The following is a 15647-nucleotide window of genomic DNA, read 5'->3' as shown; positions in this document are numbered from 1 at the left end:
CGGCTCAGCGCATGGCACTTTTATAAGTGGACCCCTAGTGTCGCTTCTCTGACACAACGTGGAGAGAGCGACAGAAGGGGAACGTCTAGGTTACGTATGTAACCTCCGTTCCCCGATGGAGGGAACGAGACGTTGTGTCTTCCCTGCCACGTCTTTTTTCTATATTTCTATATTCGTATCGTAAAAGTATAAATATTAACTTTTGTGTTCCACAGAAGAAAGTCACACGGGTTCAGAACAACATGAGGGTGAATAAATTATGACATAATTCTTTTTTTTTTTTTCATGAAGATATGATTACAGATGTTACCCATAATAGACCATAGACCTCAACCCCCCCCCCCCAAACATCCACCCATTGCACAGTGCATCTCTTCTGGCTGACTAACTTCAGCATGGAGACTTGAGCAAGTGTCTGGCTGGTCATGAGTCCCGTCTCTCTTCCTCTTGTCTTACAGGGCTGTGGGAATGTGACATAGGGAGTATTGCTTTACAATCATCACAATAGAGCATATGGTATGCTCTCACTGCCAGAAACATCCTCATTCAGATTGGCTCATTCCACCAGGTTCTGCAGTTTCCATGGCAACCGAATGGAGTGACAGCATGCCGGCAGCCTGCCATAGCATATGTGTGGGCACTGGGAGGTGTGGGGAGGAGCCATTTTCCCCACTGCAGCATCCGGAAAGAGGGGACTCTATCTGTCTCTCTCATGCATACACACTGGAACATCCTCCTAACTCAAATCAAAGCCCCTCCGGACCGAGTGCACCCCCCCCCCCCCTCCCCCTTCTTTCCCCCAGTAAGGAATTCTCCATGTCATAACCAACCAGTGTTTTGTCCGTCTATACAGTATCCTAAGCCAAAATGTCTTTTAAGCTGCCTTCAGGCAAACCCACATCTCCTTTCAGGAAAAGAGGCAGCCTGCAGTACACAGCCAGCAGAGGTAAGTGTTGTTAAAGATCAATATGGTTTTATAAAAGTGTGTATATGCATATGTGTATTAGAGGTGCAGTAGAAAATGTATGCAAATGGAGAGTAGGTGCAATAATAGATTATATTGTAAACGTCACAGCATGCATACATTTTCATCACATTTATTAATTTAATAGTATTTCAACATATTTCATATTACTCAGGTTCCTTCTCACAAATGGCTTTTATGTGTGCTCAGATTGCCTGGAGAGTTACTGAAATCCAGCATCTGAAAAGTGTAGGATGGAAGTTTTCATACCTGTTGATTTGAGGGAAACTATTGATACTTTCTTTCTCTCTGTCCTTTAAACTTTAAACCAGCAGTTTAAAGAGTTTAAAAGTTAATGGTGTTGCATGCAAAATTGTTGTCTTTTCTAACAAAGCATTGATATAAATATCTAAAACTGAGTACTGTGATAGGTCCTGGGCTTGTATTTGATTTTTCTCTGATGAGTGGGAAGAGGAAGTAATATGCCTAATACATAATTTCTGACCATAATCAAACTGGCATGACTAGGCTGATAGTGTCTCACCCCTCAATGCATTTGGAACCTTATTCTGAATAATGTGTCTGATTTTTGTAAAAACCCATACAAAGAAAATTAAACATGCTCTAGTTACAGCAGTGGGGTGTCTAGACCACATCCATAAAATATATAAAACAGAAGGTCTGTGGCCAGGCAAGCATTGCGTAAGGATTACAGAAGATCCAATCCAAAAACCACTTAACATCTCTCTCACAATAAAACTGTGATTCTTTTCTGCACAAGCAACAAATACAAAAAAAATCAATGACCCACTAGCTGTACGTTATTCCACTTATTACTTGGTAACTTAACAAATAAATAAACAAATTGGCATGAAATAATGAAATTAATGTTGTAATACTGTAACAGGGTTTATCTTGATTTTGGTTTTGTAAGTTTGTACTGTATGTTGTATTAATAAAGTAATTTCAAGTAAAATCTTTCATATCTATTTATTTATTTGGTCAGGGTTTACATAATGACCAGCTAATTGTACATATTGCTGTAAACTTGTATCGTAGTTTCTATATATATTTTTGGCTAAATTATTTGTACATATCTTATGACATCTAAACACTTTTAATATATAGTGTATGACTTTTAAGGTGATCCATTTTAACATTTGCATTAGATAATCAAATACATTTACAAGTTTGTTCAGATACTATTAAATGACATGTTAGTTTGACTGATAGAGCCTTGCGTTTGAGATACAAAGGCAGGGTACGAGTCCTGAAAGTGTCATAGAAGTGTCACAAAAATGTGTGGTTGCTACAACAATTGAATTTTTCATATCACATTTGCCTTTTAGGACATTGTCGGTTAGGTTTTGGTTTAGGGTATGAGAAACAGTAGGTTTTATTTGGGAAGAATTTTAAACTGCTTTTTGTGCAACTCAGTGGACATTTCGCATCAGAACTAACACAATACATGTTTGAAACCGTATCATTTTGCAAAAATGTGTTATGGAAAGTGAGTGCAAAACCAGGCAGTGATAAATATTGTGGGCCTCAATTATCTTGCTGTGCCAGCATAATTCTGCAGCCTGCGGCATGAATTATCTGCAGACAGCATCTTTACTAAAGAAATGAAGTAATTATCTGAGCAAGGAGACTTAGTAGATGGCATATTGCTGCTCTCATTCTGAGAATACAAAATTAAAAGCAATAGTGTAGATCTATTCTATACAGATATTCTCATATTGATAATGATACATAAACACAAATCTGCTCTCTCTCTCTCTCTCTCTCTCTCTCTCTCTCTCTCTCTCTCTCTCTCTCTCTCTCTCTCTCTTACTTATCCACATTTCACTTCCTATTATGGTGGTGACTTTTCATTGACGTCTATTATTTTATACTAAGCTAATGATACACTGGGAAAAAAAATCTGTTGGTTCAACTTATTTCAATTGTGGACATTTATTCCACACAATAAAAAAATGTTTATTTGATAATAAATTAAAATGTAGGCTCCACTCAAATTAAGGATGGGCGGATCGATCCTAAGAATATCGATACTTCCAATACTGATGTTGTATCGAAAATATCGATCCTCACACAAAAATATAGATTCTAAATTATGTATTAGTTTTTTTAACTAGGGGTATTATTATTTTGTTACCACGAACAATAATCATAAGCTTCAAAGTGAAATAAAATGGATTAGGCTATATTAGCAAAGTCTTGTGCAGGATGGGGACTATTTCATCTTCCACTCATCTTAACATTCATAAATGCTGAAAAACACAAGCAGACAAGCGCTTGTGCAGTCACAAGGCTCGTTCAAACAAGAGGGATCGTAGAGGTAACTAGATAGGTACATTTCCTGAAGAAAATGTGAGTGGTGCTTGCCGTGGCAAAACTCGTCAAATAGCCTGCTTGAAAAGAACAGAAATTGTGGTCATAAATAAATCAACCCAGAAGTCTGTATAATTTTCTGGTGCAGAAATATGTGATTTGTTACTAGGTTGCTAGGGTAAGCCCATGTGGTTGCTATGCAGTTAGCAAGGTAATACAATACATGGCTCCTTTCCATCCTGAGTGAAATAAGTCAACCCAAAAATCTGTACTGTTTTCTGGTGCAGAGATATGTGATTTGTTACTCGGTTGCTAGGGTAACCCCATGTGGTTGCTAGGCAGTTACCATAGTGATAGTAATCAAGTGTCCTTGCCATCCTGATTGAAATAAGTCAACCCGGAAGTCTCTATGTTTTTGTGATGCAGAGATATGTGATTTGTTACTCGGTTGCTAGGGTAAGCCCATCTGGTTGCTAGGCAGTTACCATAGTGATACTAATGAAGTCTCCTTTCCATCCTGATTGAAATAAGTCAACCCGGAAGTCTCTACGTTTTTCTGATGCAGAGATATGTGATTTGTTACTCGGTTGCTAGGGTAACCCCATCTGGTTGCTAGGCAGTTACCATAGTGATACTAATCAAGTGTCCTTGCCATCCTGATTGAAATAAATCAACCCAGAAGTCTCTCTGATTTTCTGGTGCAGAGATATAGTTACTGCTAAACGGTTGCTAGGGTACTCTGTGTAGTTGCTAGGGAGTGGCTTGGCAGCTGCCAATCATGAATCTCCAAAGGCTGCTTGTCAGTATGAATGATATAAACCAACTCCCATGCCTCTGTGACATTCAGAATGGAAGATATCCCTCTATGGATTTTGGTTGTTAAGGTGCTTGACAATGGTTGCTAGGGAGGGGCTAGGAAGTGTTGATTTGATGCATGATTGGCTGTTTGCTGTCCCGAGTCAAACGAGACCACCCTTGTGTTTCTATGACACTTCTATCCGGAGATATCCCTTTGATCTGTTTCAATAGAAGTGTATGGGACTTGTTGCTAAGGTGCTCTTAATGGTTGCTAGGGCGTGGCTTGATAGCTTCACAATGATCCTGAGAGACTGATTGGTCGTCTGAGTAAAATGAGCCCACCCCCTCGTCTCTATGACACTGTGATCCAGAGCTATGTTCAATACAAATCCCTATGCCTTTTCATTTCATGGGCCGTCCTACACCATTATAAGTCAATTGGGGCATTTTTGGGCAGCTCCTGCCCCCAGGGGTGCAACTTTTACCCCATATTGAGGTATGCTCTTACAGAGCCTGCCAGCCTCTTCAAATGTGGCAAATCACACGTTTCTACGAAATCCTCGCTTGGAGCTGTGACGCGTCAAAGTTTGTCTCAATGTTAAGTCTATGGGATTTTTCGGCCGCTTTTTTGCCCCTGGGGCAAATACCGTACCCCCGATCGCTTATAAAAGTCATAGCACACGTGTCCTCAATAGGCCGTTCGATTTGACACCTCATTCGTGGGTCTACGCCAAACGGTGCGGGACGAGTTAGGTGCCGAAGTTTTGTTAAGAGATATAAAAATAAAAACTAGATAGGTACATTTCCTGAAGAAAATGTGAGTGGTGCTTGCCGTGGCAAAACTCGTCAAATAGCCTGCTTGAAAAGAACAGAAATTGTGGTCATAAATAAATCAACCCAGAAGTCTGTATAATTTTCTGGTGCAGAAATATGTGATTTGTTACTAGGTTGCTAGGGTAAGCCCATGTGGTTGCTATGCAGTTAGCAAGGTAATACAATACATGGCTCCTTTCCATCCTGAGTGAAATAAGTCAACCCAAAAATCTGTACTGTTTTCTGGTGCAGAGATATGTGATTTGTTACTCGGTTGCTAGGGTAACCCCATGTGGTTGCTAGGCAGTTACCATAGTGATAGTAATCAAGTGTCCTTGCCATCCTGATTGAAATAAGTCAACCCGGAAGTCTCTATGTTTTTGTGATGCAGAGATATGTGATTTGTTACTCGGTTGCTAGGGTAAGCCCATCTGGTTGCTAGGCAGTTACCATAGTGATACTAATGAAGTCTCCTTTCCATCCTGATTGAAATAAGTCAACCCGGAAGTCTCTACGTTTTTCTGATGCAGAGATATGTGATTTGTTACTCGGTTGCTAGGGTAACCCCATCTGGTTGCTAGGCAGTTACCATAGTGATACTAATCAAGTGTCCTTGCCATCCTGATTGAAATAAATCAACCCAGAAGTCTCTCTGATTTTCTGGTGCAGAGATATAGTTACTGCTAAACGGTTGCTAGGGTACTCTGTGTAGTTGCTAGGGAGTGGCTTGGCAGCTGCCAATCATGAATCTCCAAAGGCTGCTTGTCAGTATGAATGATATAAACCAACTCCCATGCCTCTGTGACATTCAGAATGGAAGATATCCCTCTATGGATTTTGGTTGTTAAGGTGCTTGACAATGGTTGCTAGGGAGGGGCTAGGAAGTGTTGATTTGATGCATGATTGGCTGTTTGCTGTCCCGAGTCAAACGAGACCACCCTTGTGTTTCTATGACACTTCTATCCGGAGATATCCCTTTGATCTGTTTCAATAGAAGTGTATGGGACTTGTTGCTAAGGTGCTCTTAATGGTTGCTAGGGCGTGGCTTGATAGCTTCACAATGATCCTGAGAGACTGATTGGTCGTCTGAGTAAAATGAGCCCACCCCCTCGTCTCTATGACACTGTGATCCAGAGCTATGTTCAATACAAATCCCTATGCCTTTTCATTTCATGGGCCGTCCTACACCATTATAAGTCAATTGGGGCATTTTTGGGCAGCTCCTGCCCCCAGGGGTGCAACTTTTACCCCATATTGAGGTATGCTCTTACAGAGCCTGCCAGCCTCTTCAAATGTGGCAAATCACACGTTTCTACGAAATCCTCGCTTGGAGCTGTGACGCGTCAAAGTTTGTCTCAATGTTAAGTCTATGGGATTTTTCGGCCGCTTTTTTGCCCCTGGGGCAAATACCGTACTCCGATCGCTTATAAAAGTCATAGCACACGTGTCCTCAATAGGCCGTTCGATTTGACACCTCATTCGTGGGTCTACGCCAAACGGTGCGGGACGAGTTAGGTGCCGAAGTTTTGTTAAGAGATATAAAAATAAAAATAAAAATAAAAATAATAAGTATGTGAGATTACAATAGTGATGCTTTGCAAGCACCACTAATAAAAATAAAAATAATAAGTATGTGAGATTACAATAGTGATGCTTTGCAAGCACCACTAATGATAGAAAATCAGAGAAATAACTTCTGGTGTGTAGTCTAGGGCATATACTGTATATATACGTCTTATGCATTCCCATCAATTTTAGGATTTTGCATATGCCCATATGAAATAATACGTGTGGCTGCCGGAACAACAAGCATTTGACCCGGAACTTTTTCAATCTAATAACGCGATACCGCAGCACCGTTAAGTGAATTGTTTTATTATTATTATTATTATTATTATTATTATTATTATTATTATTATTATTATTATTATTTAAAAATGAACAGAGATTCTCTCTAAACAAGCTCGGAGATGCACTAACATGGGAGCACTGGCAAGACAGGCAGTTCGACCAATCAGATCGTTCATTTCAGACACGATTGGATATTTGCCAACCAATCACATTTTCCGTTTCAGTAAGGTGCGGGACATTTCCAGCGTCTGATACACAAGCGTCCCTGGAGAAAATATAATATGCGTTGCATATTTATTTCCCTGCTAAACGTATATATATGCATATACATTTAAATGTAACTAATGCAATTAACCTTTGTGAAAATACTGCATGTTATTGCACCCCTGATAGTTTTTGATGCTCCTTTATTCTTTTTTTGCCCTTTATGCTGTCCGTGGTGACATTTCTGGTGATATCAAATAATGTATATTTCTAAGTAGGAAAACAATTTCACTCAGAAAAGCACATAATATTACACAAATAAATGGTAATACAAGAAACGTGTTAACGTGAACATTACTACACTCATATTAATGCTTAACAGTTTATTGTGCATTATGAATTAGTTTATTAGTTAGAATAATAATGAAGTATTAACAATTTTCATAGTAGCATAATAATAATCAAGTATTAACAATTTTCATAGTAGCATATTAAAAGGAACAATAATGACACCTATTAATTTAAATACATATTTAACATGAGGTTACCATTGAACCCATTGATTTACTACAGTAATATTGTAGTAGTAACCATGGTTAATTGTGTGGTAACTATGGTTTAACTAAATACCATGGTTAAACTATACTCTATTACTGTAGTGAAATTGTACATTTTTGTAAGGGTAAACGAAACCATTTTCTGTTTAGGCAAAAAAAAATAATAATACTAATAATAATAATGACTTGAACAATGACAAATATTATTGCAAATTACCCATTTTATCCAAAGTAATCACAAAAAAATAAATTTAATAGGAGTATCGGTATTGGTATCGCCGATATTGGACTTGAAAATTGGTATTAGATCGAAAAGAAAATAAGTGGTATTGCCCATCCCTTACTTAAATACCTAAATGATTTAAACTAACTAAACTATCACTGCTTTTCAGTATAAATGTATACCCAACCTCAACCTAACCATTAGCTACACTCTTCTTCATAATGGTAACCTCCATTAAAATTCAACATGACAAACTCCTTTAAATACCAACATAACTGAAGATTAAACACTCCTAAGTCTCATACTTGTTTTTATTTTGCATAGAAATACATTAAAAACTCTTTATTAACAGAATTAACACTTTAAAATGTACTCTCTCAATTCAGTCCCATGCAAAGCATGCTCTGATCTAGAAATGCCTGCCTGTTTTCAGCAACCCTTGATGCAACAAAAATGATTCACATAGTCCCAACACAATTGGATTAAGTGAACATAGAAATCAAGTTGAGATCAAATGCTTAAGAATTGTGTTGCATTATCTCATTTTAAATAAGTTAAATTTAGCATGCAGTAAAAATCACATTGAGTGAACACCATCCATTAGAAGTCGGAATCAATTTGAATATTTCATAGCAATGTGATCATATTCTTTTTTTGATGACTGTGTTGAATATCACATGGACTTTACAAAATATAATTATGTTATCATGACAAACATAAATGTATTAAGTTGATCACAGGTGATCTGGTTTAATATTTTCAATAGAACTGGTTTCCCCCTTTTTCAGTGTATTTTCTATGCCCTAATCCTCAAATGAGCCTTTTTGCAGTTTTAGATTTTCATTTAAATATTATTTACTATGTTTAAGTGTTTTCTGTATTGGGTAAGTTTGCTGGTCAACACAATGTAGACAAAACCTGACTAACACACTCAGCAATGAATTATTGTCAGTGATTTGATGTTCCCTTTAAGTTAAAAAATATTTCAAATAGTTTTTAGAAACACTTAAACATTCACTATTAAAGCATCCTCATGCAATTCAGCAGCCATTAAGTCTCTGATTACTGAAAGCCTCTGTGTGCTTTTACAGTGACTCACTCTTTATGTTTTAATGGGTCCTGAATTTACAAATAATACAAGGCATGATGATTTGGAACAGAAGCCTTGAAAACAAGGGTAGGACAAAAAGGTCCACCTCACTTGGCTGCTTTGAAAAGCCCATTATAACAATTTTATCTCTGTAAAAAACAAAGCTTTCAGATCAGCAATCCAGCTTGTTCAGTTCTCCCAGAGGCATCCTTTGCAATTTAGAGGCCCATTTCAAAAAACAGTTTGACAAGTAAAGTTGTTTAAATTGTAATTATTACAGTTGTTTTAGGGTTTGTTGACATTATATCATCATGGCAACAAAGTTGTAAAATTGGCTATACCTTTAAACAGAAAAGGTTAGTAAGCGATTTTTGTACTTTTACATGTAAATCATGGTAGCAAACATATTGTTTATGTCTTGAGTATTTTAACATTTACAGATTGGCCCCATTCACTGCCATTGCATGTAACTTGTATTCCTTTAAAATTAGTTTTGTTAGTGTATCCTAATGTATTCCGGTTGATTCAGTGATATTAAATGATCGTTTTGGCTTGATTTCAAACCGTTCAATTAATTTACAGTATGTTGACATATGATGCATATTTTTAGGTTAGCATTTTTTTTAACAGTGTAGGTTAGATGATGGAATGGGAATGATATTTCATAATTTATTGTGATATAAATTCCACTAGAATTTATTTTAACTTAAATAATAAATAAGGTCAGTACACACAGAGTCCTTCCTGTTATGTGTCACATGGGACTCTGCCAATGTGACAGCATGGTCTCTCAAATGTTTCATAACCTTCCTGAAATCTCTATTTTTTTCCCTGAAATGTTAACTTAAGGGGTGGACAATCTGATTGCTCCATAGGTCAGTGCCCAAACATAAGCAAGTATGCAGTATTCATCCTTTGATTATTGTTACTCTGATAATATTTGAGCTTCTCTTTATCATGTTAAGAGCAGAATTTTACAGGAAGAAACTGGTCTTATATTTAAGCTGTCTTTGTGTAGCCGCATTGTGTTTCAGCTCCCAGCCCTCTTTGTACAATACCACACCTAGAGGTTTAAAGTGAACTTTGACTCCTGTGGCAGATTCACAGTTGTATGAGAGAGGAGGGATTCTTGAAAAGAGCCTTTCACTGACTCCCCCACAGCTACCGTTCTGCTATTATTAACAGCTATTTTCTCTAAATCCAACAAATCTTTCACTTCTCAAAGAGTCCCAGTGCCTTCACCCATGAGAAAGAAATGTTATGGATTCTAAATGACCCTTGTGTTTGTATTGAGTTATTAGAGTCACAATATGTTGGACTTCAGCTTTTGTGGACTGAGTTAAGCATGATAAATAATGAAAATCAATAGGGAGTTGAGTGCTTTCCAAAGCCATAAATCCAAAGGAAATTTTTTTGCAGGTGTCCACTAGGTGACGCTAACAAGTAATAAAAAACAACAACAACAATAACAACAACAAAAACAGGATCCCTTAAACACAGAGGGCCGCACACTTTTTATAATTTATTTATTAAAACATATTTGAATAACTTTTTTTTATATTAATGAGGCTAGCAGACTATGCTACAGTATATTTATTACATCATGGATACATGGGCCACCTGTTGAGGACCACGGCTTTACACTAAGGTTCCATCAGTTAACATTAGTTAAAACATTAGGTATCATTAACAAAAAATTTACAATATATACGTGTATGTGTGTGTGTGTGTGTGTATACACTATATATATATTTTTAACATAATTGATTAATCGTTGATAATGTAAGTTAATAAACATACTATTGCTCATTATAGTGCATTAACTAATGTTAACAGAAACACATTTTGATTTAAAAAATGTATTATATGATGATATTAATATTTAAGATTAATAAATGATGTAATAAATATTGTTAATTGTTTGTTCGTGATTCCCAATGCATTAACTATGTTAACTAATCTAATTGTACAACATGTATTATACAGTACTTACAACATTTCAGTTTTCAAGACAGTTTTGAAAACCAGTGCATGTATGCGATTTCAGAAGAATTTGCTGCAACTCCAAATTTACTTTTAATCCCATATAGTCATTCAATACGAGAGAGAGAGAGAGATAGAAAGAGAGAGAGAGAGAGAGAGAGAGAGAGAGAGAGAGAGAGAGAGATCTGTTTTACTGCACTTAAGATGCTATTTGTTATTCAATAATTAAATAAATGATCATTATTTAAACTCAACCATGCACGTTGAAACTTCACAATTATTCGCAGCAGCGCCATCTTTGGTGGGAATGACAACGAGGCTGTAAGGGATAGACGTACAGTGTATTCAGTGGGTTGTACTGTTGTTTAAAGTGTTTTTGGATAGGTCCGCTGTCAAAACATTGATAAATATCTTTAGAAGAAATTTCAGTAGACAAAAAACTAAACAACTTAGATGTGATTTAGGGGCCTTTTGGTTGCTTTAAACAGAGCATGCCATTGAAGAATTTTCATTCTCTTCAAAAGTCCAAGATGGTGCTACTGTGAATAAGGCCAATGAATTATATTTTATGATTTGTAGTACATTTTGTAATGCATCTCAGCAGACTACTGATCTTCAGTAACTGGAACATATAAAAACAAATGAGTGTCTATATTCACACAAAAACCTCATCAGCACACACTCTGATGTCTTCATCAAAGCCTATTTCCTCTTAGGAGGCTTTTGTTCCTTGTGATAGTGCCTCGGATGATCCCAAATACCTCTCAAAGACACAAGATTAAAATCGTTCATACTATGTGCTTTTGTGTGTTTTGTGTTTAAGAAACAGCAACACATTACACACTTCTTGTGTCGTGTTGTGGGGTTTGCAAAGCAGTGAACCCTGCTCAATATAATGACAATGTCACAATGCAAAGTAATGGTATGATGATAGCTCAACCCATTATCTTAAAGACAATTTGAACAGGGTAGATATCTTGTCCAGTACTAGATTGTACACTGCAAAAAAGCAAATTTTTCTTCTGTTTTCCAATAAAAATATTAAAACATCCTGTAAACAAGATAAATTTACTTGAAAAGAAAAATTGTGTAAGATATAACCACTGGCAAATAGTTTTGCCTTGTTTTAAGCATAATCACCACAAATTTTTGTTAGATATCTATTTAAAACAAGAACACATTTATGCCTATTGCGTAAGAAAAATAAATTTCATTTGAGATATGGTCTCTTAAAATCTTAAAGGAATAGTTCACCTAAAAATATAATTTGGTCATCATTTACTTACTCTCATGCTGTTCCAAATTTGTTTGAACACAGACTTTCTTTTGTGTAACACAAAATTAGATGTTAGGGACTGAGAGTCTCAGTCCATTCACTTTAATTGCATTTTTATTTTCTTATAAAATTAAAGTGAATGGTGACTGAGGCTGTCAGTCCCTAACATTCTGCATTAGATACTAGATTAAACAGATTGAAAATCTGACAAAATTAAAAATCATTTTCTTAATCAGTTCAAAAATATTAAAACATCCTTAAAACAATATAAATGTACTTGAGAAGCAAAAATGTGCATTATAATAACCACAGGCAACTAGTTTTAAGCATAAACCCACTAAAGTTGGAAAGAAAATAAATTATTTGCCAATGGTGTAAGAAACAAAATGTATTCTCTTAAAACAAGTCTTAAAGAGAGACAGTAGTTCACCCCCAAAAAATTAAAATGTGTCTGTCTGTCTGTCTGCCTGTCATGTCAGTCACTGTTCACTTACATTGCATCTTTTTCTAGACAATGAAATTGAATGGCGACTGAGGCTGATAGTCCCAAACATTCTGCCAAACATCTCCTGTTGAGTTGCACAGAAGAACAAAAGTCAAATGGGTTTAGAATGGCATGAGGGTGAGTAAATCCTCAAATAATTTTTAGGTGTACTCTCTCATTAATATCATATTTTATAACAATTATGTCTTAATAATTTGCTTTCAGGTAGATATATCTCATAATAATGATGTTTAGATAACTACAAATGAAGACAAAAATATGAATAAAGAAAATGATAATTTATAGTTAACAAACATTCTTTTCTTATTGAGTTGCCTTTTGTTGACAAAAAGCTGTGATGACCTCTATTTCTGTTTCTGAGGGAGTCTCTTTTTCTTTCTCCACCCCTTTCTCAAAACACATCCCCCAGCATTTTCGCTCTCACTGCAGTCATCTCGTCACGGAGGTGAAGGGCAAGGGGGGTGTAGAGCGAGTGTGTCAAGGCTCCCTCTGTCATGGATAGAGCAGTGATTCTGTTTAGCTCCCCCTGCCACTGACGGCTGGGTGGTACAGTCCAGCCATGTGTCAGGGATATTTAAATGATAGGGGGATGATTGTGGCAAGCCCAGACAGCTGGCAGGAACCAGGAAGAGGAGGGAGGGGAGAGTGGATGCTTGGGCTCCATCAGCAGTGTTTACTGTATGTATGTGGGACAGATTCAATCACATGTGTGTGATAGAGAGTGTGAATGAGATGCATGTTTTACTGAAGATTGTGTGTTGTTTTAGAAAGTGTAGCTTTGTGGTACTACATATATGACCTATATGTTATCTCTCTTTCTCTGTCTATTTGTCTTAAATGCTCTCTCTCTCTGAACTGTTTTGGGAGAATAACAGTAGTAGTTTGCCCTTCTCTTCCTGTTCTCTTCCAGATCTTGTCATTTGCATGGAGAACAACATTTCTTCTTCTGTCCTGTCCTGTTCTCTCTCTCCCTCTCTAAACCCTCAGCTGGGTTGCAGTCCCTTTTCCCTTGGGAGCAGTGTTTGTGTGTGTGTGTGTGTGTGTGTGTGTGTGTGTGTGTGTGTGTGTGTGTGTGTGTGTGTGTGTGTGTGTGTGTGTGTGTGTGTGTGATTGAGAAAGATGTAGTGTAGTGTCTATTGATTGTCCTCAGTATTGTCCTGTTTTTGAGGGTGTTATGGTCAGTGTCAGCACTGTGTTTCACAGATTATAGCTGACAGATGTTTAGATGGGAAATAGATTGCTTGGACCATTGAAAGAGTAATAGAGAAGGATGTTGCTATGGTTTTGGATGAGGTCTGTTTGTGTGATTGTGTCTACTGTATGATCGAATGGAGAGACTGGCACTTCCCCTGCCTTATGTTTAAAGGTAGGACTCCTAACACAAGGATGGGAGTTCATTCATCTTCAGTGATCACATCTTGAAATGCTGCATTTGAAGCAGGCATGTGATCTAATTCAAACCTGTGTTTTATGGATAAATTAAACATAAGCTTCAGAAATGGTCTCTTTGCAAGCCAATCAGAATCTCTCCAGTTTTGTGGTATTTCCTGGTAAAATTTTTTCAGGTCATGTCAGATGTTAAGTGAACTATCAAAGTGATGACCAGATTGCCATGGTAACACTCAGTGCATGGTCACTGGGATACACAAAATAACTAATCCTCATTATCGCAGAGTTTTGCTCAGGATTTCATGAAGTATATCAGAACTACAGCAGGATCTGTTTCAGCTGCTAATATCATTTTAGTTGGAAGTCAGGGATAGTTCAGTAAGACCTTTTATATAGCCTAATGTTTCCTGCCGGTACAATGAAAAAAGTAACCTAAACAATATGCTTTATGAAGTAACATCTAAATTAAATCGTTTTACTAAAGCCCAAAATGTTATTATATATGGATAAATCAATCCGATTATATTAGTTTACACCAAATTTAATTTAAAGGTTAGATAAACATGTTAACCCTTTTTTTAGTGTATAATGCTATTTTTTGCTAAATAAATGCCAGAAAAAGAGTTCTTGTATTTGAGATACATGATTCTGTACATGAAGTCTGTTTTGTTCTCTGTTTGGTGCAGCATCAGGTCTGAGACTTTGAGGATAATTTTTCTGGGTCAACAGCTGTGTATGAAACCTGAAATTGCTAAAAAAGACCAGATTAAACTAAATGCAATTCCCATGCTGGTCTTGGCTGTTTTTTGACAGCATTGCAGGCTTTTCACCAGCAAAACCTAGCTGGTGAAGCTGGTTTAGCATGGTCTTTATGAGGAAGCTGGTTAAGCTATTAGCCTGGTTGGGACACCAGCACATCAGCATCTCATGCTGGCGAGCCAGCACCCAAAACACATCATAAGCTGGTCTTTTAAACAGGATTACAACAGAGGTGGGAAGGCATCAAGGCATGTCTGAATCCAATGTGTGCATAAAATACCTTCATCTGGTTGGTTTTTGAAGGCAGCATAGATATGTCTATGCATGTGATATTGCACAATGCTTTGAATGTGGTTCGGTGGTTGGTGGAGAGAAAAAGAAGAATATAAGTTAATGAATGGCACTGCCTGTTTAGTCATGGACACAGCCGCTGATTCAAAAAATGAGAATTTAGGACATAAACACTATTAAAAAGTAGTCATAAAATGACAGCATATTGATTACACAGTGGTCATTATCTTAGTTGTTTGCCTACCAAACCAATCACTATATTGGTTGTACATTTCTCTCTCTAACGGAAATCATTCAAAGTAAACTTACTTGCTGAGCAAACCCATATCTGGCATACTGCCTATCAAGCAGTCTGATCTTTGACCTCATCTCCTCTAGGGGCATTGGTAATTTCTTCTAGAGCTGTTCTTATCTCCCAGCTGCTGATCTCTGTACACTGATTATTCAACCCTTCCATTCATAAATATGTGTCATTATTGGCCAGTATTCTAGAATGCTCAATTCGGTCTGCTTGCTAACAGAATCAATAACTCCAGTTAACTGTAATTGTGCAACACTGAGAATGAATCTTATCTGTACCCAAGATGTGACAGAAGATATTAGCTTTTAA

General features: G+C 37.0%; 1 protein-coding gene across 4 annotated transcripts in view; it reads left to right on the top strand.

The window, feature by feature from the left end:
* Positions 1-793: 793 nt before the first annotated feature.
* The window catches only part of LOC127621123 (AMP deaminase 2-like), a 38289-nt gene continuing 23435 nt past the window's right edge, over positions 794-15647 (top strand). For 2 of the 4 annotated variants that reach the window (XM_052094585.1, XM_052094588.1), the window contains exon 1: positions 794-946. In XM_052094585.1, the coding sequence (XP_051950545.1) occupies positions 868-946 (79 nt within the window). In that variant the 5' untranslated portion in view covers positions 794-867. Of the gene's footprint in view, positions 947-12604; positions 12716-13206; positions 13277-15647 lie in introns of those variants that run through there. The other 2 variants (XM_052094586.1, XM_052094587.1) reach the window with 2 other exon arrangements.

The sequence above is a fragment of the Xyrauchen texanus genome, chromosome 27 (assembly GCF_025860055.1).
Source record: "Xyrauchen texanus isolate HMW12.3.18 chromosome 27, RBS_HiC_50CHRs, whole genome shotgun sequence".
NCBI classification, from domain to species: Eukaryota; Metazoa; Chordata; class Actinopteri; order Cypriniformes; family Catostomidae; genus Xyrauchen; species Xyrauchen texanus.
The sequence above is the reverse complement of the archived record's forward strand: the minus strand, read 5'-3'. Positions and strand labels throughout refer to the sequence as shown.